Source organism: Hetaerina americana, unplaced genomic scaffold (genome assembly GCF_022747635.1).
Source record: "Hetaerina americana unplaced genomic scaffold, ioHetAmer1.1.p SCAF_14, whole genome shotgun sequence".
Classification (NCBI taxonomy): domain Eukaryota; kingdom Metazoa; phylum Arthropoda; class Insecta; order Odonata; family Calopterygidae; genus Hetaerina; species Hetaerina americana.
In genome coordinates, this window is record NW_027286514.1 from 10,020,602 (window position 1) to 10,047,459 (window position 26,858).

Sequence of the window (26,858 nt, forward strand, 5' to 3'; positions counted from 1 at the left end):
TCGATGAGCAGCATCCATCGTTCGAATTAGATTAACTTCGTGATGAAATAACAAATAAATCGTTAATTATTGATTCATACACTTTAAAAACTTTTTCAATAAACATAAAATCACACCGAAAATTTGTGTGGAAATATTGCGTTCGTTCTTTCTATCGTCTAAGACGGCACTTATAGATTTTAATCACTACAAAATGCACAACTCATTTACGAGTCGGAGGATCTTTAGCAAGTGCGTCGTGATTCGCCGAATCTTGACAGTCTAGTTCCCTTGATCTCTTGCTTGAAATAATTCATCATTGTAGGGATTGATGTGGAAATGAAATCGAGTATGCATATTAAACAAATCGTTGAAAAGAATCGAAAGGATTATTCCTTTCACTTGCCCTTACAAAAGCTCAATTCATTATGCACATCTCGTTTGGCTTTTGAAAATTTTACATTTTCAACTAATTTAATACTGATGGATACTCGTGGAGTTAATAATAAATAATTTAATTCACAGTCCCAGGTATGAGATCTCACTGAGTTGGAATACATACAATTTCATATTATCTTTATATTTTTCCCAAAACTTTCCGCAGTTTTCCATTGCATTCTGTTTGGTTTAACAACGAACCATCAGTCGTATCAGTGAACTTTGGGTTAGCAGCTGGCTACATTGTCTATATCGAATGACGGCTAACTTTGTGCGATTATAATTATGACCTCAGAGATTATGGAATAAAAAATAAAACGGAGCATATTTTCGTCTTCTTACTCGACACCCTAAGATGATCGCTTTGTACTACCAGGCCGAGACATTCAATTAGGTGATAAGACATAGGATATAATATAACAATATGGGATATCATAAGATATGAATCGTCTGAACTGCATCCTGAATGTGGTACATATTCGATAACAATGGCTTCATCTTTTCGTTCACGTATTTTCCACACCCGTATTTCGTTTCTGGCATGCTCTCCCCCCCGAAATTACTTTTTCCACAAAGCTAGACTCTTTGGCGATCATTTGTACACGTTCAAAAATATTTTCATCCACCCTCTGCTGCTCTATATGCATTGACTTTGTTAAATAATACCCATATTGTGAACTTTAATCCTTCCCTTTTCTCAAATAATTGCAAAATAATGCTTGAAAACTTTTTCTACTCAAATAAGAATGCCAATATTGCCACAGAAAACTTCGAAAACATCCAATTTTCAACGTGTCAAACGAAAGTCAATGACTAAAGTAACGAATAGCATACGTTGAGCTCGAATCGCGTCGGAATGTCCTACAGAAAGATTTCCGAGGCAAAAACTCCATATTCATTTGAATTCAAGTGAAGTCATTCGAGGACAATTAAAAACCCCATAAATTGTTTTTTTCAATAGAAAAAACACACGACCTAATCATACCTCATATAATCCCATATTTTAATGATATATGAGATCGTAAAACGTACTACGATAATTGACCACGTGATATATAAAAGCGTCACTCTCCGAAATGCCCTCAACTTTGACTAACATGATATAACATCGGATGGGTAGGAGGCATCAACCATCAAAAGTCCCTGTGAACTTTTAAGGATTTCTGATTCCGACTTCGAAACTTGCCACCATAATTTTTATTCACATTTCCCATAACTAATATTTCACTAGCCAGAGAAAATTCAGTTAGAAAGGATAAAACAATGTGAAGACTGAATTCGCAGCCCGTCAGATGGATAGTAAGGAGTAATGGCACTGATAATGGTGAATATTTTCAGTGATATACTCATTATTCAGTAATATACTCATCATTCTATCAAGTTATTATTTACTATTGTGAACCGCAAACAACCAGTAGACTGTATACGGCACGAATTTTGTCAGCTGACATTAATAGAATTAATCACATTAATTAATGACATTAATCAGCAGCCTGCCAAATGAATCGATATTTTGAATTCAATTTTCTGGGCAGAATAGAAGGATACCGATTCAATAGCATGCAATGGATTGCCCAACTAAATCGCGCGTTAGGTGCTACCAGGGTGCCAAAAATTCATCGAGTGTATCAGTTATTACCGCATTGGTTCGCCCCAATGTAACACGCGGCAGAGCGATCGAAAAACTGCTCGGGGTCCGGTTTCAGATGAAGTGGTTGAGTCAGGAAAATTGAAACGTCTCGCGCAGTAGCAGTGGGAGATGGACGCTAAGACGAGAAATAGGAAGGTAAATCTCCTCCCCGTCTCCAACAGATAACAGGTGCTGGCAGAGGGTAGACCGGTGATATCTGCAAGCCCTACCTCCGCTCTTGAGAGAATACTTCCGAAAAGGAGCCGTTAGGGTAGGAAGAGGGGATCCATGAAATACATGTATGCAGTATATAAGTCGGGCGTGATGGTCCCAGAAGACCATGAGGGTGTGAGCCAGAGCCTATCGGCCGGGTGCATTCCGGGTGATGTCGTTTCCCAGGTGACGAAGACTCATGGAACAGGGGCTGCGGGTCGTGGCTCATGTGGGCGTCAACGATGCCGTGGACCATGGATCTGAGGGGATTCTACGTTCCTTCAGGGATTATGAGTATGGAGTGAAGCTGTTGGGTAGCATCGTATCATCGAAGGGGTTGGTGCGACGCTCGCGTTTTCAGCATTTTCATGAGGATTGATCGTGGACCTCTGGTTTGGAACCGAATGGTAGACATTGATCAGAGGTTGTGCCATTTCTGCACGGATATCGGGGCTTCCTTTGATGACCTTCACGGCAATGCGACCGTGTAGGAACTCTCTCAACCGTCCAGGTGTTCACTAAGGGTCTGAGGCCACCAGGAGCGCAGCGGGTGTGACATTTGACCACTACGAGAAATTTTGGATTAAAGTTTAGGACAGCGTGTAGGTCAAATAGTGGATCTCTAAAGTTTCTTTTCCAAATAAGGTGTCTTTAAATGAAGTAAGGGTCAATGCTATAGATGCATGCAGTAAGTCACTTAATGTGATAGAGATAGTATCGGACGGAAAATTTTATAAGGGAATCGATGATAGTAAGAAAACGATCCCATTAATCCCGAATCCCGGTTAACAACAAACAATCGTAATGTCAAGGAAACTTTAACTTCATCAGAAATCAATAACCTAAGTTTGAAAATGGCGCAGAATATCATCACTTTATTCAAAGCGCAGGTGCAAATATAATTATTGGAACTGAATTCTGGTTATTCACTGAAATCAGCTAGAGGTAAAATATCCCAAAATACTTTTCCGTTGACAGAATTTACACAGGAACTATAACCGTGGGCGGTGACTTCAGCGAATTTAAGAACTCTTACATCAGCAGGCATGAGATGATTCCAGGTGAACGGTTCGGAGATATTTGGTGTTGAATTTCTCATCCCAAAAGAATCGCGCGAATATATGTGAATTTTACAGGCCGGCAGATGACAGAGTTAATTTAATACCAGAAATTGACCAGGTAATCTATAGTTTCATATTCCAAAAAGATGACAAAGTCATAATCATCGATGAAGAATGAATGTTCTGTCTATTGATTGGAGAACAAATAGTTTTAAAAACAGGGGATAAAGACAGAGATATATGCGAGTCACTATTGCATAATTTTTCGCTGAACTCCATGCATTAACTTGTCACTTCACCACTTTAAGGCGATAATACAGTGTCGGTTCAATAAGTATCGTGACTGGTTCGCTGTAGCCTCTGCGGAGGGGTGGATGGGGGTCCGACCGGTCGGCTCGGTAGAGGGGTCCCCCACCACTCAGGCGCACTTTAGTTTAGTCGCCTTCAGGCATGCGTTGAGACAGTTGGTGGATTTTTATGACGTGTGATTGTTTGTGGTGTCGAAGACGAGCACCGCGTCGGAAGTCCGATGACCGCTCGAACCGATGCTCAGGTGGCTCAAGTGAAAAACGTTTTGGACTCTGACAGGCGTTTAACCATCGCCCTTATCAGTGAGGAGACCGGCCTTTCAGTCGGAGCCGTCCACACCGTTATAACAGAGAATCTTGCGATGAGGAAAGTGCGCGCGAAGCTGGTACCGAAAGTCTTGAGCGAGGAACAAAAACTTACGCGGGTGGAAATTTCGCAAGAAATTTTGGACTACGTCCAGGAAGATAAAGATTTTCTCGACAACCGGCGATGAGACGTGGATGTTCCAGTATGACCCGGAAACAAAACGGCAGTTCAGTTCAGAATGGCACACGCTGGGGTTCCCGCGTCCGAAAAAAGCTCGGATGTCAAAATCCAGCATCAAAAATATGCTGATTGTTTTTTTCGACTGACGTGGCATTGTTCACCAGGAGTTTGTGCCAACTGGTGCTTCCGTAAATGCTACTTTTCACGTGCAAGTACTGACAGCCCCGACCTGGCTCCACCTGATTTTTTCTTGTTTCCGCGAATAAAAAGGGAGCTCAAAGGATATAAGTTCGACTCAATCGAGGCGGTTCAAGCGGCAACGACAAAGGCTCTCAACAGTATTCCGGAAACCGACTTCCAGCGGGCTTCTGACGAGTGGCAGACGCGCCGAACCAAGTGTATCGATGCAGGGGGAATGTATTTTGGAGATTATTAAGTAATTGTAATGATAACTGCAATAAATTTTGATTTTTGGGACCAGTCCCGATACTTATTGAATGGACCCTTTATTCTTGCTTTGTTAGCAACGAACATACCCGAAAAAGTTCTAACAAAAGAAACTATAAAAGGTATTAATGAACAGAGGTCTTAAGATAAGTTTTTGCTACATGGGATCAGAAATAAGAAGCCTAAAAGGAAAATTTACTTGTTTAAAGGAGGGGACTATAATTGTCTAAAATGCGTGCTACAGAGTCAATTTGCAAATTTTTGGAATAACAGTAATCACCGATATACTGGGGTTCACTTCCGTGAGATCACGCGCTTAGCAGTCATGTTCATTCGCTGTAAATTCATAAAAGATAACACAGAACCTAGTAAGTACTAGGCGGAAGTTAAAAATTCGCTAAAACGTCTATGGCTACATCATTCGCAGATGAAATATATAAGGAAAGATATCTCTAGCGACAAATGGTATGAGGTAATTAATCATTATAAGATATCTAGAGCGAATGCCAGAAAGGAATATCGAGAATCGTCAAGCGAATACGAAATGAAAAGATCAAGTGAAAATATAAATGAGAACCCAAAAGCAGTTTGTATCTATGTCATGGAGGTTCAGGGAAATAAGTCTATTGCTGATTCACTGAAAAATGATAAAGGCGAAAGAGTAACCAGCAGTTTGAAAAAGGCCAACTTCTTACATTCCTTCTTTCAAAACTTTTTCTCACTGAATGACTCTGACAGTTTACCAAATCACTTCCAACCAACCAATGACAATAATTAAAATTTCAAATAATACAGTAGAAGTTTTACTGAAATATATTAATCTCAACAATTCCTCTGGGTCTGATTGAATACATGTATTTAATGAATTAGCATTAGAAATTGCATCGTATCTAGAAATCATATTTAAGAAGTCACTAGTAGATCATAAGGCTCATAGTAACTGGGAAATTGCAGATGTAACACTTATTTTTAAAAACGAAGACAAGGAAGAATGGAGGATTTCTAGAACTATTTCCATCACATCCATTTTGTGCAAGATCATGACACATAATTGTTAGTCAGATAATTAAAATCCTCCATAGTCAAGTGCTATTGACGAAAAACCATAATATTTTCTGCAAGGGTAAATCCTAATTGACTCAGCGGGTGGTTTTTGTTCATTCTTTGGTTCGGGAGAGAGTGATGTTCTAGAGGACACGATTTTTCTAGATTATATAAAAGCTTTCAACAAAGCACCTCATAGTAAACTACTCATACAGCTAGAAGCCTGTGGACTACATGAAAACATCCAGGGTTGGATTAAAGACTTTTTGTAAGGTCAAAATAGAAGGGTAGTCAGAGTGGTGTTTGCTGTAATGCAGTAGAAGTCACTTCAACTGTTCCCCATGTAAGTCTTATCTGGCCTCTTGTATTTCTTCTTTACGTCAATGACATTAACTCTGTGGCTAAAAGTAGCATTAGTTTATTTGCAGACCATTCAGTGGTTTATGGAGTTATCCGTAATCTTGAGGGTAAAGTAGCTTTAACAGATGGCCTAAATGCAATACAATGTTGGTGCAACCCTTTGCAATTAGAATTTATCTAAAAAATGCATAGTAATGAATTTTGAAATAAGAATAGTTACTCCTTGAATATCAACTAAATCAGGAATACCGACATAGAATGAGTACACTAGATTAACTATGATTAGGCATTACACTCATTCATGACCTATCCTGAGTGAAACATGGATTATGTAGGTAAACTTACAACAAATAGAATTTAATAGAAGAGCATTGGGGAAATGTGATGAGAAAGTTAAAGAGAAATGTAATCTTTTACTAGCTAGGCCTCATTTAGAATAATCTTTGCTAGGCCTTATATACTTTTTGTATATGAAGCATATCCTCATAAAGTTGGAGTAATTGTTGAATTAGATCATGCACAGCATATAGCTTAATTCATAAAATGCTGCAATGATATATTGAGTAGTGTATCAAAATTATTAGAGTAACTACGCAGGTAGAGTTACTACGTATCAGAGTTACTAGATTACTATGTAGGTAATCACTTATGGACACAAGGTTAAATTACAGTTCAAATCTCTTGCATGAATTGGAAAGATATTTCATTGGTGTGATGCTGAATATGTATTATTAGCCCCATCATACTATGCTAGAATACTTTATCGCAATAAAATGAGAGACATTAAATGTAAAATATTTAGGTTTAAGATGTCAATTTTCCTATGAACTATAAGGGACCAGAATAACAGTGCAATTCTCCCTATACCGTCTCTCTCTCTCTCAAATTTCATACTTAGGAGCCTGATGCTAACAACTTGGTTAGCATTTTATTTATGAAAGAGATCCTGAATTTTTTTTCTTTACTAATTCAGAGTTTTAAATCCTTGTTGTGTGGTATTCAGGTTCTCATTTCTAATATTGACCTAATGGTCCCTTCTTATATTGTAGACCACAAACAACCATTACACCTCACAATAATTGAATTTCAGCAACCAACCTGAGTGGAATATGCATTGCATTTTTAGTATGATTTGATATTTTAAATTCGATCATCTGGCTATTTGAAATAAAAGGATGTGATCCCAGCAGATTAAATAAAATGCAAAGGATTGTCCAAGTAAAGCCATCATTCTGCACTCAGAGGGTGCCAGTTATGGTGCAGTAACTATCCCCACACTATCTGCTTCTCTCTTACACACAGTCGTTTTGTACAAATCTCGTGCTAATAATTCGGTTCACTTGATGACGAATAAAGGGATCATGAATTTTTATTTTGTATCATTTAAGCTCTAGACCTCTCTCTTTCATTTTCTCTTGCACTCATGGGCTACAATAAATGAGACACCATGTCATAGTTCGAAATCCTCATTGTTTAGTATTCATGCTCTCTCTCCAGGAGGTCTCCTGGTAATTGGAGGTAATGTTTTATTATGTCATTAAAACTCATTAAGCCACCCTCAAATGTAAATGGAGAAGACTTTACCAATATTTCTTGTTCTACTCTCTCAATTTCTCCTCATTCTAAGTCCTACGCATTTTTCCCTCCCCTCCTGGCCAGCACCTCACCCATGACCTTGCATTAAGGCCTCGGCAGCACAGGAACAGGTAGCACTTCACGTTACTTCGGTGCTCATTACAGAATGAATGTAGATAACTTTTTAAGGTGCATTTAAGACACACCAAATCAGAAATTCCAATGGTAAGTCATTTGACCAATTGGAATGACCCAATTTTAGTTTCCAAAGTGATGTTTGTAATGAAACGGATATTTCGATTTAGTGATAAACATTTTCAAACCAATTATATTTAATTTAGCAATTGCATTCATGTGAAAACTTTAATGCTACAGTAGGGGTCAGAGCAATAATTATGGACTTTCATTCTTATAAATTTCAGGCATTGGGAAGGAAACAGCAAGAGATCTTGCTCAAAGAGGTGCCCGTGTTATTTTGGCATGCAGGAATGTACAAAAAGCTGATGAGGCAAGAGGTAATGCCATAAAAATATTTCATATAAAATTTTTTGGTTCAATTTTTTCTCCAAAATCAATTATGGTGGGAACATATCCTTCCTAAGGGTATTTTTATGTTTATGGTCAAATTTCACCTAATAATAAATAATAAAATATTAACATTCATGAAGCAAGTCACATAGTTTATGAATTCTCATCCTCATATATACTTGCTTGACAAACACTGAATTATATCGCTGACATATCATATAATATTTAGCATATTAACTGAGTATAACTATTCCACCCTCAGAGGTCATAATGCACTACAAACCTGACAAATGAGACACCAATTATGTGACCACAGAATACCCTTGCCTTAAGTGGAATTAAATATGCGACCCCTGGATTGGCTCAAGAGTTGAGGGAAAGCAACATTTTCACACATTATATGTATATATATATATATATATATATATATATATATATATATATATATATATATATATATGCTTTCATAGACGTAACACGGAAGTGCCGAATAGTACAATACACAGTAACACATAATATAGAAACACAAAAAAAGAGAACACTCACACGTATTTTCTTGATATTTCGACGGAAACAATCCGTCTTCCTCTGAAGATGTAGAAGTTATTACATCTGCCACCTTTGCCAAAAAGGGTTGACCACTAAGTCACCTAAGCAGACAGACCATGTGATTAATTGCCAGAGCAAATTACCCACCATAATGCTGATATAGTCAAGGCTACCATCACTTAAATCAGTTATCTATGAAAAATATTTTTCTCAACATCCTCAATATATCTTCTCTTTTTCAGCTGATATTGTTGAAAGTACGGGCAATAAACAAGTCATTGTCCAACATCTAGATCTATCATCTCTAAAATCAGTGAGAAACTTTGTAAAACAAGTGGAAGAAAATGAAAAGCGACTAGATATCTTAATAAATAATGCTGTGGATGTCAATTTAAGGAATAAACTCACTGAGGATGGAATTCAAGCTGAAGCACAGACAAATCATTTTGGACCCTTTCTCCTGACAATATTACTTCTAGGTAAGATTTGCATCCAAGATTTTACTTACCAATATATATTCTCCTTTATGTCATTTTGGAAAAATTACCATATTTATGAGACTAAAAAAAGTAGATTAGAAGAATTAAGGTTTAATTGTAGTTCTTTTCAAACAGGTTTAATGAAAAATTCAGCACCAAGTAGAATAGTGGTCGTGTCATCTTTAATGCATAAGAAGGCAAGATTAGATGCGGACAAATTTCACATAACTCGAGATAGAAGACCCTTAACAAATTACTGCAATGCTAAATTGGCTAATCTTCTATTTGTAAATGAACTTGCAAGAAGACTGGAAGGTTCAGGTAACTATGGCACGTATGTATTTGTCATAAATACATATGTGCTCACACACTATTTCCCAAGTGTGAATCAAGCCAGGAATAACATAATTACTCTGCTAAATTGTTCTGAAAAGATTAAATATTTTTTTAGACAATTGCCATACTCCCTACAGCAAGATTACTGTTATGGATGGGTAGCCCATGCATTTTCCTATATGATTGCAGCTTGAACTCAGTCATGCTTTCCTATAAGATTAGCACCTTTGTCATTACCTGTACTTTTGAAAGCTAGCCAGTGTAACCTTAAATTATCTGAGCATAAAGTCTCTGTATGCCCTGAACCCTGATCCAGTTGTTTGATAACTTTGATAAACTGTACAAAGCACAATTTAACTTTGATTGCTTCAAAAGCTACCATCCTTTCATTGTTGTTATGATCTATCTTTAGTGACAAAAATATGAAGCCTTCTCTTTAAGTTTATGAAATCAACCATGAAAGCCAAAAATGTGAATTAGCTCATTCAGCATTTCACTGCCAAGATTGTGGTAATAAATTACATCATATGAAATTTTACAGACTTATTCCAACATTACAGTTTCAAATTTGGCCAGTATTTCTATTGAATTAGAAATTACCCACACATTTCCCATCTCCTCCCAAAAACAACTGATGTATGAGGCTGACATCCAGCTCCACTAAGGTCCATCATAGATGAGAGTCAGACAATGGTGTGATGGGGATATATTCTGGGGAGACACTAAAGCAAGGATCTCTAGATTTACCAATGGCGTACACTTGGCATTCTATCTAGTGTCAAGGCATAGGATGGTCCCCGGGTGCCCTTCCTCTAAGGACAAAACTGTCTAACATCACATTCAAATGGACTTTGATAGTTTGCTCCATGATATGCATGAAGCACAAAATATAACTGAATCCTGGAAAGGCTAGGGATGAGGAGAAATAACTGTTGGCAGAAAAATCAAATTATAGAATTTGATTTTTCTATTGACAGCAAACTTCTCCTCACTATTTTCAACAAACAATTAAATGATGAATCTCAGGCTTGAGAGTGCACTCTGTAATTTTCATGATGGATTTTCATCAATTACCAAGGTAGCAATAAGCTAAAATTCATAAGTCATTACAGTATATTCTATTGTGAAGGTTAATTTTCATGGATTCTGCATATATTTAGAGAAATCATCAACTTTAGGATTAATTTTAATTTAAGAAAAAGAATTTTGTACATGATTATCAAAAGAGAAATATGAAAATCATAAATACATACTCATTTCACTACTATTGTGTCTTTGTTAGTGTAGTGGATTATGTATTTCGCGCAGGATTCTCGAAGTTCCATTAAGTTTGTATAGATAATTCATCACTCAGTTGATGCAGTTAAACAAAGAAAGAATTATTTTTTCCCTGTACATATATGCTAAAGACCAAATCATGTTGTTTATTAAGTAATCTACTGGTTGAGGTAGGTTTTTGGACAGGCACAATTACCAAATAAATATTTTGTCACTCCTAGCAAAACACAATCCAGCAACCTACTCTACATCAGGTCCCTCTTCATCTCTGAGTACTTCCTTCCTCCCTTCATCCCGTCCAACATCCCTATCCTGCTCCTTCCCTTTCCTCATTTGCCTAACATTCTCCCCTCTATTACAGTCTTCAGCATTCCACCACCGACCAATACAGCCTTCATCCATTTTTCCTGCCTCCATAGGATTTCTCCCTCTCTTTGCCGACCGTACCAGGTACTTCCTCATTTGTTTTCTTCTCGGTCCATTTCACCTTCTCCATTCTTCTCCACACCTACATTTCAAAAGCCTCCAGTCTATGTCTATCCTCCTGCTTCAATGACCACATTTCCATGCCGTACATAGCTACACTCCATATCAAAGGTTTTATGAGTCTTTTCTTAATATCCTTAATCAACATCCCTCTCATCAACTCACTCCTCCATGTGAAAGCCTCTTTGCCTAAAGCAAATCGTCTCCTTACTTCCCTACTACTGTGACCGTATTGATCCAAAACACTTCTGAGATACATAAACTGTTCTACCTGCTCTAGTTTTTGCCCTCCTATTTTAATGTTTAGCTAAGCAAACCTTCACACTGAATTTCCAATTCACTCAGCAATGCTTGCAACCCCTTGGCTGACTGACAAACTAAAGCTTGGTCATCAGCAAGCCCAACTGATTTTACGAATTCCCCACCCACTTTCATTCCTACCTCCAGTTCTTCCCATGCCTCTTTGATCATTGCCTCTGCATACAGGTTGAACAGCAACGGTGATAATGGGCAACCCTGCCTTACACCTCTTCCTAACACTGCCCATCCGGACCTCCTGTTTCCCACCTGCACCTGAGCAGTCTGAGACATGTACAGGTTGCTGATAAGCTTCCTTTCCCTCCAATCTATTCTATATTTTCTGCAGAATACTCATTAGTTTTTCCCAATTCACTCTATCAAACGCTTTTTCGAAATCTACGAAACAGGCAAATACCTCCTGGTTGTGTTCTATATTCCTCTCGATTAATAATCTCATTACTACAATGGCATCATGCGTACCTCTCCCTTTCCTAAACCCAAACTGATCATTCCCTCAGTAATAATTTACCCTACTCTATCCTTTTGTTTATGATCCTGAGAACAACTTTAGCTGCGTGGGATATCAAACTTATCGTCCTGTAGTCCTAACATGATGTAGCCTTTACCTTTTTTGGAATAGGAAATAAAACTGATCTCACAAAGTGTTCCGGCCAGATTCCTTCCTCATAAATACTACGGATCAGCCCATATAGCCTCTTCCTCCCGCATTTTCCTAAACATTTCAATAGTTCTGCTGGAATGTTATCCACCCCCACGGCCTTGTTTAGTTTCATCTCCCTCAATGCCGTTTCTATCTCATTGTCTAGTATGCCTGGACCTAAGCTATGTTCCTCTACGTCATATTCTTTTTCAATGTCTAACTTTGTTGGTCGAAGTACTTTATTATACAGTTCTTCTATACTATATATTCCTTCCATCTCTCTTGGATCTTTCCTGAGTCAACTATTATCTTACCCGCCTTATCTCTAACTGTTATCATAGATGTCCCTTTCTTACTTTCCGATAAAGATTTAACTTTGCTGTACAGCGCACCAATTTCACCCTTCCTCTGCAAACTTTCCATATCCTCGCACTGTGTCTTCCTCCATGCTTCTTTTGCTTTATTTGTTGCCCGCCTCAATTTATTGTTTAACTCTTTGTACTTCATTTTGCCTAAGTCTGTATTTACATTCTTCCATTTTCTCTGCTCATCCATCTTGGTAATCATCTCATCCGTGATCCATGGTTTCCTATTTCTTTTGTCCTATCGACCTCTTCCTCCATATGGTTGCTCGGTGGCATGTATACATGAACAATGTCCAAACATGTCAGTTTTGCTTTTATCTCTGCTGGTAATATTCTATCCATTGCTTGTTCTATGTTGACTACTCTTCTTTCTGCCTCTATATTTAATATAATGGCAACCCCTCATTAGCTCTTGCTACATATTATTCTATAATTAATACTCCAGTAATCCCCGCTATCCTTCCATCTCACCTCACATAGACCTAAAATATATATTTTTCCCCTTTCCATCTCTCGCTTAATATTCTCCAAGTTACCTGTCCTCATCATTCTCCTAACATTCCAAGTTCCTATTCTAATGAATTTGGTCTTCTTCTCCTACATCTTCTGTCCCGCTGCTGTCGGTTTTCCCTTGTAAGGGTTTTGGGGGAAGACGACTGCGGAAGCCTTGCCTCCCCTGCTGCGGGGCACGACACACGGCTGATTGGGCCGAACCCCGTAGTTTCCAGGACTCAAAATCTCTGTAGTGACCATCATATTTATCTTGGGAATGATAATTGAGGTGGTATCCCGTTGCCTTCTTCAATTGTGTTTTTAACGTGATACCATCACTTATTGGCGGCCCCTTTGGGGTCAGACGCCATTGCAGCCACCTCACTGAGGAGCAGATGCTGCGTGGACTACCTTTCGTCTGACTCCTAACCTTCGACCTATCTGGCATGGGTGACCCTACCAGGAGCAACTATGTTAATGAAGCCTATATTAATTTATTTATAATATTAGGTAATGTTTTCTTTCCATTAGCTTTCAAAATATCCTAGGATATACTTTAGTGACTGGACATTAACAATTTTGGAAAATTAATTCTTGAAAAATGATCAGTTGAAACACTAGACATCTCCAGAAATCAACCACAAATTTTTTTAGAAATTTTCGAAAGGAAAAATTCAAGTACTCTTGTATCAATTTGAACATTCATGTCATATTTTTAATGGACATCAATATGAGGGGAATTATGTGATAAGAGGATAAAAAAGAAACAATGAAATTAATTTAATTGAGTAACTGTGATGAATGCTTTAATATGATCTTTACAGAGATTTTAACTCTTCAGATTTTATATGCATCATCACTCAATGTATAATAATGGTCACCATAGATGATAACACCAATTTCTATATTGTTTTAGGTGTTGCTGTCAATGGTCTACATCCTGGCACAGTAAGAACTGAAATATATAAAACACTTACTGGAATAATTGCAGTTGCAGTAAATTTATTGGCTGCCTTATTTTTCAAGGTAAACAGGAGTAGAGCATATCTTCATCCATCTTCAAAGATTTCATACAGGAGGTATTTTAAAGGTTGCCATTTTAGTAGCCACTTATTTGCTCAAGTGAGATTACTGAGTTCAAACCTGGAATATGTCTCCGGACCGTACTTAACCCTAACTCTTTGATTTATTGGGCACTCATTTTTCTGGAAATAAAATAGAGCAAGCAGACATGACTTAGTCCTCTTAAACAGACCATGAGAATTTCACACCACATAAGGCTTAGCAAAGGTAAATAAACTTCACCATAAATGTCAACCGGCTGATCAGCAGATGGGATTAAAGTTTCCAGAACTGCAGCAATATAATCCAACAGTTAATAGGGTGAGGCTTAATTTTGTGGAATTTTTGTGCATACATCAAATGAAAGAGAGAATGTACTTTTGCATAGAACTTATTTGGTTTAATATATCATGTTTAATCGTGATATGGAATCATCACATTCAAATTCATGGTAAGATGCATGTGGTGTACATACAGAGACATAGTGTGACCGGCAGGAGTACATGTGCATGTCAATTGGAGGAACTGAATAGGTCATTTCATGGGAACCAGTGACCAATTGGAAGTAAAAATGGTCACTTGTTCCCATGACATAACCAATTCCATTTGAGCTTCAATTTACTCTCATCCATCACACAATGGCATGTGTACTTGATGATGCTATATCACAGTAAAACACAATGTACTTAACAAAATAATTTCCATGGAAAAGTTATTATCTCTTTCATTTGATGAATAATCCAAGAAGCTGTAAGAAGAGTAATTAGGCTCTGGGATAAAGGAGTTCTACTTTTTCTTTTGAATAGCCACAGTAAATTGACTGAGATCTTTCACCACCATGAATGCCATGTATAAACATTTAAACTTAGCTTATTTTTTGTATTATTATTTTAATTTATGTGAAGGAAAACGATTGTGGATGATGATACATTCAGTAAGCAGGCTTCCATATTGTAACGTAATTGAAATTTACTAATATGGCATTGCTGACTTTGAAGACATAACAAGGGAGTTAATTCTAAATATATATTTTGAGTAAACATGTGATCAATGTTGTGACATCCAATCAACAATGAGATATTTTGCCTTTCATGAGTGAGTTATGGACAATGTATATTATCACTGTAAGAATTTAATGATAGTACCACGGACTACTCTATGAGAAACATTTGTCATGTTTCCCTCTACAACTCTGACAAATTTATAACATCGCTTTTATGCACCAGTAGGCTATTGGATTGGATGTCACAAAAAGTGTAATGAGAAAGGTTCACTCTGTTTTCCAAAACGAACCCTATATTGTATCCAATAAAATATTTTAAAAAGAGTTCTGACTTAAGCTCTCAATTAGATGTGATCATTCTCCATTTATGGAATGCACACATCTGTGCTGTGAAATGTTGGCTTTAAAGGATATGACTCAAAGTACCGTATTTTTTCATCGATAACGCGCCCGTTATCTACTCAAAAATGTTCAGATGATCGAAAACATAACGATGCGCGTTATGTAATGAAATTGAAAAAAAATCCAAGCATAGACGTATTTTTACAAACACACATCCGATATAAACATATTTTTACACCATTTTTGGATGAAAGACTTTTTGAAAGGTCACATGAAAAGGGTAGTCACAGAGGTGTTTGCTGTACAGGGTCCGTTCAATAAGTATCGGGACTGATTCCAAAAATCAAAATTTATTGCGGTTATCATTACAATTACTTAGTAATCTTCAAAATACATTCCCCCTGCATCGATACACTTGGTTCGGCGCGTCTGCCACTCGTCAGAAGCCCGCTGGAAGTCGGTTTCCGGAATACTGCTGAGAGCCTTTGTCGTCGCCGCTTGAACCGCCTCGATGAAGTCGAACTGATATCCTTTGAGCTCCCTTTCTATTCGCGGAAATAAGAAAAAATCAGGCGGAGCCAGGTCGGGGCTATCAGTACTTGCACGTGAAAAGTAGCATTTACGGAAGTACCAGTTGGCACAAACTCCTAGTGAACAATGCCACGTCAGTCGAAAAAAACAATCAGCATAGTTTTGATGCTGGATTTTGACATCCGAGCTTTTTTCGGACGCGGGAACCCCAGCGTGTGCCATTCTGAACTGAACTGCCGTTTTGTTTCTGGGTCATACTGGGACATCCACGTCTCATCGCCGGTAATAACGTTGTCGAGAAAATCTTCATCTTCCAGGACGTGGTCCAAAATTTCTAGCGAAATTTCTACCCACGACAGTTTTTGTTCCTCGCTCAAGACTTTCGGTACCAGCTTCGCGCGCACTTTCCTCATCGCAAGATTCTCTGTTATAGTGGTGTGGACGGCTCCGACTGAAAGGCCGGTCTCCTCACTGATAAGAGCGATGGTTAAACGCCTGTCAGAGACCAAAACGTTTTTCACTTGAGCCACCTGAGCATTGGTTCGAGCGGTCGTCGGACGTCCGACGCGGTGCTAGTCTTCGACGAGCTTCCGGCCTTCATTAAACATTTTGTGCCACTCAAAAAATTATTCTGCGGCTTAAGGCATCATCCTCATAAGCTTTTTTAATGAGTTAAAGGGTCTCCGATGCGGATTTCCCGAGTTTAACGCAAAACCTCAAAGCATAGCGTTGGTGGGCAGTGCGCTCCATGTTGGCGCGACGACACCACAAACAATCACACGTCACAAAAATCCACCTCTGGTCTCAACGCATGCCCATAGGCGACTGAACTAAAGTGCACCTGAGTTGTGGGGGACCCCTCGGTAGAGGGGTCCCCCACTACTACCGATATTCATATACATATGCGCGGCATTTATACACATTCAAGATAACTATGAAGCCCTGGGCTTGCGGTATCTATGCAAACCACAAAGTTCTGGGTGCGCATTATACATAAGGTGGGCGTTATTAATGGGAATATACGGAAATATATAATTTTTTTCATAAAGCTTTATTTGGCAAAGTATGCTTTTTGCACTCCATGCATTTATGCATCACTAGCCATCACATAACAATCTTATTTTGTCAAATAATATGTGAAACATTATGTCTAACAAATGCTTTTAATATTCAGACTGCAACAGAAGGAGCTCAAACGTCTATCCATTTAGCTGTGTCCGAAGAAGTTGAAGGGATCAGTGGAGCATATTTTGAGGATTGCAAGGTATTTTAATTAGTTAGGTATATCAATAATGAAATACTCCGAGAAATATTTGGGAGAATGATCCAAACCCAAATAACCTCTGAGTGTTACAAATATTTTCATATACATAGACATGGCTCACAAGATGGAATTGGGCTGCCACTGATATATTTTGACATCACTGGGATTCAATCCCAAGCTTCCAAAGAGGGAGGCTAGTTAAATACGCACCACACATCCATTCTCCATTGAAGGGACTGAAATTGGTTATCAGAGAAGGATAGAATGAATTTCAACCACTCTTTCTTAATAAATATCACTTATTGAATGGATGCAAATGCAAAATGTAGCATAAACAATGGTAAATCATTGCATGTTTCAATGCTGACCAGTTTGAAGACATGTTACCTGATTATTGTCAATAGCAGAGTCTATAAGAAATGTTAAGAGACTAGTAAAAAAGGCTTGCTCCTATAAAAATGATTCCTTTTAATATTAATCTAGAGTCTCCAACAAATTGCTCCACCAGGGACAAGAGTTTCAGAAAAATATTGTTATCTGTTATGAAGAGTAGAGATGGCAACTGTGAACCACGATTCCTATATGACCCTTCCTGATTGATCCAGGATAAAGAGAGGAGTAAAAGGAGTTGTTACATAGAACATGAAAAAAAGTATATCAATGTAGCATAGTTGCAAATGTTCGGGCTTCCCATTTCATTGGCCCAGGCTCAAATCCTTGTAGTGGCAGTATTTTTCAGTGGTATCCCGACCCCTACTTAGGGTGTCTTTATGATATAAATTACTTCATCCATCAGGTCAGAAGTTAAGTTGTGGACTCCTTGGCTTATAACCATAAGAGCATGATCCTGATTATAGATTTTTCTCCACCCTTTCTCTATTTGATGAGTATCATAACCCTTGGAAAATACCTAACTACCCTAACTGAGGCAAATTACCTCAAATGTCAGTCAAAAGGAAAGATGAACTAACATCTTATGAAATTTCATCAGTGTTCAAGCCCAATGATAATAATGATGGGTCCAATTAATGGGGAATCAGGGCGTGCTCTTATCACTAAAAGGTAACATGGTGGTAGTTTATATGTTGAGAGCACAACTGAATGAACATGACTAAAATTACTGAAACACCTGCCCATCTTGGGATCTAGTACAGGTTTCCTAGTACTTCCTTTATATATTGTGTCGGAGTAGACCATGGTAATATAAATTGAACACTTTTAAATATTCAACCAAAAAGGTCAATTGAACAATAAAAGGTAATGGTCTTCTTACTAAAGGGCATATGCAAAAAACACTTGATTGATCTTATTCATAGAATTGACAAGAATAAATAAGTTCCGAAATTTTTTTTACTTTCTGATTACTCATGACATGATTCCATTTTTCAAGCAAAGCATGATATCGCTGATCCTTTTGTTTATTGACCCTTTAATAAATAGCATTTAAGTTAACTGGAATGATGGAAGTAATGAGATTCCGCCAAATATCTAATAATCACCCAATATTATGCATTACAGCTGGCAAGATCTTCATCAAAATCCCAAGACAAGGAACTCGCCAAAAAATTATGGGATATGAGTGTAAAATGTGTCAAACTAACAGAGAAAGAAATGGCAATACTCAACGGTGTCAAATAAAGTATTTGGACACATAGTACATATCAGTTGTTTGATTTGATACTGTCTTAGTTTCATTTATGTTTTATGTGTGGCCTTTCTGTAGTGCTATGTTGCGTAAAAAATGGCTGATTTTTTACCTTGAATATAATGATGTATTTTTCATCTTGGCTTTTTCAATGCCCAACCTAAGAGTATAAATTTACTACACAGGAAATTAATTGGTCCAGACATGGTGGTGATGTTGAGTCATTAGAATTCCTCAGCTGAGTGATTCCTCTTAAATTTCTCCAAAGATCCTAAAAATATATAGATTTGACAATTTTTTGACAATTATGAACTGACTTGAGAATTAATTCAACATTCTTTGGAAATCAGCGTGCTTTGTGTGATTCATAAGCTTTCATCCACTGTGGATCAAGGAGATCCTCGGTTGAAACAATGTATGTTTTCTGCTGCAATGGATAAGCAATCTAATGAAATACATTCTTGAAGGTTTAATATAACGAAGCCACATCCATTGATATTGAGCATACATTAGGCTAATGAAACATTTTCCATCATAGAAAATATCCAAGTAAAGTGTAATTAATAAATTCAGTCATTAAAGAGACAGAGAAGTAATGTTTAGGTCATTAAAAATAAATGTAAAGTTGCGCAATAAACATAGAAAAATGTCCTCCCATTTCCTAATAGGTGTCCAAACAATTTGAATGATATTTATTCATGTAATTGTTATTACTTTAGCTTTAGTCTAACTAAGTTGTGAGACAGTCAATTCAACTAGCATGTTGGAGATATTTTTAATTTAAATTCCTCACACATTTTCATGCTACAAATGTAATACTCATTATGATTGTATAGATTTTTTCATTGATCTTTTTCACTTTTTGTCAATGTATTGTGAATGAGTGTATTTGTATGCATACAGTAACCATGCGATATAATGCACGGAATGTACATATGATGTTTTCTGATTTTGCTTGAACAATTGTCAAACATACCAGCTATTTGAATATTTCTTTGTGCTGTCCATTGAAGTTGGTCTCATTTCTGTTTACCCCAATAATTTTCTATTTTTCCACCAAGATGATGCCACCAATACTTTACTTGTCTAAATTACTCATCCCAATTTTCACTGGGGAAATATCCTATTTAAATGGGTGTAACTCTTACTTCACATATGATTTTATAATAATCATACAGTGGTTGCATGAAGTGATCAACTAAATAACTAAATATTTTGATTAATTGTGATAAATAAATTTCACATTGGGCCTGCTTAATTTTCTTTGAAAAATGCTGAATATTCATAGGGATTTTTAATGTGGACATGAGGAACATATATGTAACTGGTCCTTTTTTCTTAGACTTGCATTACAATACTTATATATTACTAAGAACAGATAGAATTTTACATCATCACAGGACATGGAGTAGTCATCCATCAACAGTTTTTCTGTCTTTCATCATTCATAACACGATAACCACCTGACCAGACTAACTCCTTGTATAATGATGGCTAAAATTGATCTGAAGTGTTCAGATTAGAGGAAGGTCAAGTTAGGTTCCCTTATTCGACTGAATTCATTATTAATAAGCAAAAAGCATGGAACTGTCAAAAAAAAGCTGAAATTGGGGGGGGGGATAGAGAAAATGCTTGAGATAGTCCTCTCAAAATTGTAAGTAAAGTCCTAATAAAATGTCAATACCAAGTGGTAAATGCATATTACAGAAACTAAACACTTGTACTTCATGTACTTTACAAAATCTTTCATTTCCATCCATAAAAATTTTTTTCCAATCACTCCATTCAAACAGTTTTGATTTTCCTATTTCAATTTCCCTTCAATCCACCAATAATACATTCTTTTGTGAGGGACCATAATGTGGCAGTCACATTTGCCTTTTGGTACAGGTAGCAAAGGGGAAAGGCTACTTGACACACCAGTCCAAAGAACGAAAGATACTCGGGGTGGAATATTTATTTATCCATTAATGCAAAGTGGGAAACAGCACACAAGGAAGAGGGAAGGGGGTGGGGGGGTGATATCAAATAATGAAACCGTAGCTAGCATTGTCTTTTGCTCTCTGTATTTTCTCTCACCTTTCAATTCTCTCAACATTTCTGCCATCATATTCACCATTTTTCTCCAAGCAAAATATTGCACACCCCTATTCTGGAATATAATCGCAGGAAGAAGAATATAATAGTGATTGCAAACCCAAAATCCTCAATCAAGAATTCCAGGATCAAAGAATGGACATTTTGGAGCAATTCAAAATTAGACTAATTGTGCTAATGAAATCTTAGTAACATACAATGTGTTTTCTTTACATTCCCCGATCCTTGATGTCTATGAAACCCAGTAATACTCTTGGGAATGATAACTGAGATGGTTTCCAGATGCCTTCCTCAATAGTGTTTTTACACAATTGAGGAAGGCATGACACCATCACTCAATGGCCGCCCTACTGGGGTAAGATGCATTTGCAGCCACCTCACTAAAGAACAGATGCTGAGTGGACTGGCTATTGTCTGGCTCCTAACCTTTGACCTATCTGGCATGGGTGATCCAACCAGGAGCAATTATTATTACTCCAACCAGCACAGCTATTGGGGTCAGCAGAACACATGAGCCCTTGAGCAAGCAATTGAGTTCTGCAGGAGACAGGGGTTGGTCATCACCAACACTTGGTTTAGACACCACAAAAGGCACAGGCATACATGGAAAATGCCAGGTGACTCAGAAAGGTATCAGATAGATTATATTCTGGTTAGAAATAGGTTTAGGAACAGTATGATAAATTCGCACAGCTTCCCGGGAGCGAATGAGGACTCTGACCACAATTTATTCGTTATAAAATGTTGCCTCCGTTTCAAAAGGATAAGGCAGGGGCGGCGGGTAAGAAAATGCAATGTAGAAGCATTAAATGGATTGACAAGGAAGGCGTACCAGCAGGCCATAGAAAAAATCATGGAGGATGGTGAGAGCTGAGTACTATCAAAGAAAAATGGGAAGTAAGGGATATCGGAAGCCCCAAAAGACACTATTGGAACCATTAACACAAAAAGGAATAGGAAACCATAGATCACGGATGAGATGATTACAAAGATGGATACACAAAGAATTTAAGCACAGAGTTAGGTAAAATGAAGTAGAAAGAGTTAAATAAATTGAGGCAGGCTACAAATAAAGATATAGAAGCATGGTGAAAGATGCAGTGCAAGGATAAAAAATGTTTGCAGAGGAAGGGTGAAATTGGTACGCTACACAGGAAGGTTAAATCACTATCGAGAAGTAAGAAAGGAAGATCTATGTTAACAGTTAGAGATAAGGCAGGTTAGATAATAGTTGACACAGAAAAGATTCTAGAAAGATGGAAGGAATATATAGAAGCAATGCAAAGAACTTAGGCCAACAAGATTAGGCATAAAAAGGAACATAAGGTAGAGGAAGACAGCTTAGGTCCAGGCATACTCGACGATGACACAGAAAGAGCATTAAGGGAGATGAAACTAAATAAGGCCGTGGGGGGTGGATAAAATTCCTGTGGAACTATTGAAATGTTTAGGAAAATATCGGGGAAGAGGCTATATGGGCTGGTTCATAGTATCTACGAGAAAGGAATCTGGCCGGAAGACTTGGTGAGATCAGTTTTAGTTCCTATTCCAAAAAAGGTAAAGGCTGCAGGATGTGAGGACTACAGGACAATAAGTATGATATCCCACGCACCTAAAGCTGTACTCAGGATTATTAACAAAAGATAGAGTAGGAAAAATGATTACTTAGGGGATGATCAGTTTGGGTAACAGAGGGACATTAGGGAAAAAGGTTGGCGGTGGAATTATGGTTTTTTGAGAACAGGGTAGAGGTCTTTTAGGATTAATCGCAGAGATTCTAGGTCAGGGAAGTATGTGGTGCAAATTGAAAGAGGGTGGGTTCCTACGGTGGAGGAATATTTGGGAGTGTAGGCATGTCATAGAATCCTTTGGTTAAGAAGGGATTTAGGATAACCTCGTTTGAGGAGGGAACAGTGTCGATTTGAGAGGAAATTATCAAGGGAGTCGGGGTCCAAGAAAGAGGTTGTGCCATGGGCAGCAGGTTCAACCCTTCCTATGCAAACCTCTTTCTTGGTCTTGCAGAAAAAAAATGCCTGTCAAAATAACCCCTGAAACCTCTAATGTGGCTCAGATACATCAATGATAGTTTCCTGAAAACTTTCATTTCCGACCTCAATGCTTCGTCCTCTGTCTCCTTCAATTCTACGGTTTCCTCCTCCTAAATCACCTTCACACTTCTATACATATAAAACCCACCAACAAACAACAATAATTACATTATAATAGTGGCCACCCATATCACACCAAATGCTCAATTCCTTATTCCCTGTCCATAACAGGACACAAAATTTGCAATGACCCAAACTCCTTTGATAATATCCTCTCAAATCTACACTGTTCCCTCCTTTAATGAGGTTATCCTGAATCCCTCCTAAACAAAAGAATCCGAAGACATGCCTACACTCCCAAACTTTCCTCCACCGATGAAATCCACCCTCTTTCAATTTGCACCACATACTTCCCTGGCCTAGAGCCTCTGACATTAATCCTAAAAATTAAAACGCTAAGCTAAACATTAGCATAGGATGGCAGAAACTAGAGCAGGTAGAATAGTTTACATATCTCGAAAGTGTTTTGGACCAACACCGTCAAAGTAGCAGGGATGCAAGGAGAAAAATTTCGCTAGGCAAAGAGGCTTTCATAAGGAGGAGAGAGTTGATGACAGGGACGTTGAGTAAGTATATTAAGAAAAGACTCGTCAAAACTTCGATATAGAGTGTAGCTATGTACGGCGCGGAAACGTGGTCATTGAAGCAGGAGGATAGACGTAGATTGGAGGCTTTTGAAATGTGGGTGTGGAGAAGAATGGAGAAGGTGAAATGGACCGAGAAGAAAACAAATGAGGAAGTACCTGGTATGGTGGGCAAAGAGAGGGTGAAATCCAATGGAGGCAGGAAAAGTGGGTGAGGGGCATATTGACCGTCAGTGGGATGTTGAAGACTGTAATAGAGGGAAGAATGTTAGCCAAACGAGGAAAGGGAAGGAACAGGATAGGGATATTGGACGGGATGAAGGGAGGAAGGAAGTACACAGAGATGAAGAAGAACTTGACGCAGGGTAGGCTGCTGGATTGTGTTTTGTTAGAAGTTACAAAATATTTATTTGGTAGTTGTGTCCATGCAAAAACTACTTTAACCAGTAGATTATTTAATAATAATAATTTTGGACATTATAGCTATTATAGTTGCATTATTACGTTTCAGGAAGCTATAGGTTGAAGTTACTCGCACAATGGAGTAGTTAGAGGACCATAGTGCGATTAAGTTCCTTCATTTGAAAGGTTATGTGACCGGAAAGCCCACGATGAAATGATGGTTGTCCATAGAAATGAAATCCCGTCATATGGTTTAGTTTAGAGGTAGAAAAGAATGTTTTAAACTGGCAATTCGTCCCCCACAGACAATCCAAGAAGTGGAAGACCATCACTCACCTACGACACAGCGACATTGAAGAAACTGCAGGACTTCATTCTATTACATCGAAGCGAAACCATCCAAATGATCATAAAAGAGACTAATTTTAGCTACAGCACTCTGCGGAAAATTATTAACGAAGAACAGCAAATGTTGAAGGTGTCAGCGTAGTGGGTTCCACGACTTCTGGCTGTTTTTCAGAAGCAAACACGGCGCAACCGACAATAGCGCAATTAAATCGATGCGGCTTTAAAATAGTACCACATCCGTCATATTCACCCGAAATCGCCTCAAGTGGCTTTTTCTTATTCCCATAACTCAAAAAAACCAATGCGGGGTCGGAGACTTGACAACGCAGGTGACGCCATTCAAAAAGTTGGAGCAATGGTTTTCGACGTAATCTATTATGACGGCCTTCGAAAGATCAAGAAATGTTTGAAGAAATACATATATAACTCTGGATGGTAGCTATGTGAAGAAGTCTTAAGAAAAACTAAAGGTTTCATTTTTATTATTTTTAGTAGTAATTATAAGTAAAATATCTCTTGCGTGCAATCACTTCAAAAACTTCTTAGGCAGTCACCGGCGCATTGAAAATCGGGGAAAGGTGAAAACATTTATTATGCTGGCTTTCAATGGCTGATAGTGTCTGCGTGCGATAGTTTTACATAGATAGGGAATACCGGAGTGTCAGGCAACATAGCATACCAATGATTGACTGTCAACATAGCGAACGTTTCCAATTTTCCCTCTTCTCGCAGTGTTTAGACATTTAGTAAATGATACCACTATAAAGGTAGAAGTCAGCCGATGGACGGATAACTACACCATACCTATCCTTGAATTTTATAACCAGTGTTAGTGATGGACTGCACGGAAGGAATAAGTGACTGCTTCAGCTTGGTATGTACGTATTTACTGGTTGTTAGCCAAGGGGCCGGACGAGGACGGCGCGCCGGCGAGAGATGCTAGAAGATTTCAGCCCAGGGCGCAGGAGAAACACGATCCAACTCCTAAGACCACAGCAGAGCTTAGCAGAGAAACTAGGCGGCACGAGCGGAAGCATGCCCTTAGTGAAATCCTTCGAAGGGGCGATTGTCTAATCGTCCCATTCAACGGACGACGACCCAGGTCACACTCGAGCGAAGCTGCACTTCAAAATGTGTCACGTTCAATGCACTTCTCCGAAACGCGAATTTTAGGCCATCCGCGCCTCAGAATCTAAGGGGGTCCACTCATGTCTTCCACTTTCCAATGCTATTGTTCCATGGTTCGTATCATTTGGAAAATCCACGCTCACCGAGCCTTTCTACGGTGGAGGTCCAATCGAGCTTTCCCTGCGTCGTCATGCTTGAGCTCACTCACTCTTGACAAAAAGTCAATATTTACTTTGAGGACACCTGAGAAAATAATTCAAAATCAAAAGACAACTAAGCTCACTTTTAATGCATAGCCATATGTAGAATGAATTTCCGAGAATTATCGCTCATTTCGAGAGGGTGCGGATGAAGCAGAAATATCACCGCTCAAAAATGGGCGATTGCTCGAAAAATTGCCGCGGAAGCGAGATAAAATTAAGAAGTAATGAGGAACCGCCACGGCCCAAAACTCAATAAAGCGAGAGGAACGCTATGCAATGTCCTTTCTGATATTGCGTTCCAAATCCCCAGTAATGCTATTCGATACATTTTGTCTGAGTGTTCTGCATTGTGGTTTTTAATTTTTTTAACGTCTAAACGAATTATAGCCATAAGTCAAAATATTTTACTGCTTTATAAATCTAGGATTCAGGAAATACGAATACATAAAAGAATTTCGATGCAAGCTCATCGCGGATTTCAATAAGAAGGCACCCAGATACTTCTGGGTAGCAATATTTCCTTCATGATTAACCGTTAAAGAACAGAAAGCTACAAGAATACGAAATGATTTGTAAGAATTGGGCTATATTCTAGAGCTACTTCAATACGAGATAGCTTAAAGTTCAAATCCCAATTTTTTCCTAGGGACTGGAAGTAGAAGCAAAGATGTGCTCGAGCTTGGAATTCGTGGACACTTAGCGAATACTAGATATAAGTAGATCGTTGCATCGTGCAGTGCACATGGTCCATACTATATAGCTTCGGCCAGAGTAATAAATAATAATAATATAATGATACACATTAATCAAATAAAATTATCTCCTTCGAAAGTTTGTGGCAATCAATTGCACTTTATTACATCTACACAATACCCCGCAAGCCGCTGCAAGGGCGAGTGGTGGAGGGTGTTAGGGGACCAGTCATGTATGTATAAATATATTATCATTCATGCATTTGAATATAAATACACACACACACACACACACATATATATATATATATATATATATATATATATATATATATATATATATATATATATATATATATATATATATATATATATCGATTATACGGAAACACTCACACGAGAAGTATAATATTTGGACGGCAAAATAGAACAC

The 26,858-nt window shown here is 38.1% G+C and overlaps 1 protein-coding gene across 1 annotated transcript; it reads left to right on the forward strand.

Annotated features, from left to right (window-relative positions):
* Positions 1–2,371: 2,371 nt before the first annotated feature.
* On the forward strand, positions 2,372–18,856 carry LOC139686398 (retinol dehydrogenase 14-like). Its single transcript, XM_071583591.1, has 7 exons — positions 2,372–2,489; positions 7,965–8,057; positions 8,862–9,098; positions 9,234–9,419; positions 13,933–14,042; positions 17,129–17,218; positions 18,737–18,856. Exons 1-7 carry the CDS (start codon positions 2,372–2,374, stop codon positions 18,854–18,856), a joined length of 954 nt encoding a protein of 317 aa, XP_071439692.1.
* The last annotated feature ends 8,002 nt before the right edge of the window (positions 18,857–26,858 follow it).

Excerpts from the sequence above, each read along its gene's own strand:
- LOC139686398 (XM_071583591.1), top strand. The coding sequence starts at position 2,372 with ATGGTCCCAGAAGACCATGAGGGTGTGAGCCAGAGCCTATCGGCCGGG. Across the intron at positions 8,058-8,861 it reads AAAAGCTGATGAGGCAAGAG|CTGATATTGTTGAAAGTACG; the intron begins GTAATGCCATAA and ends TCTCTTTTTCAG. Across the intron at positions 17,219-18,736 it reads CATATTTTGAGGATTGCAAG|CTGGCAAGATCTTCATCAAA; the intron begins GTATTTTAATTA and ends TATGCATTACAG.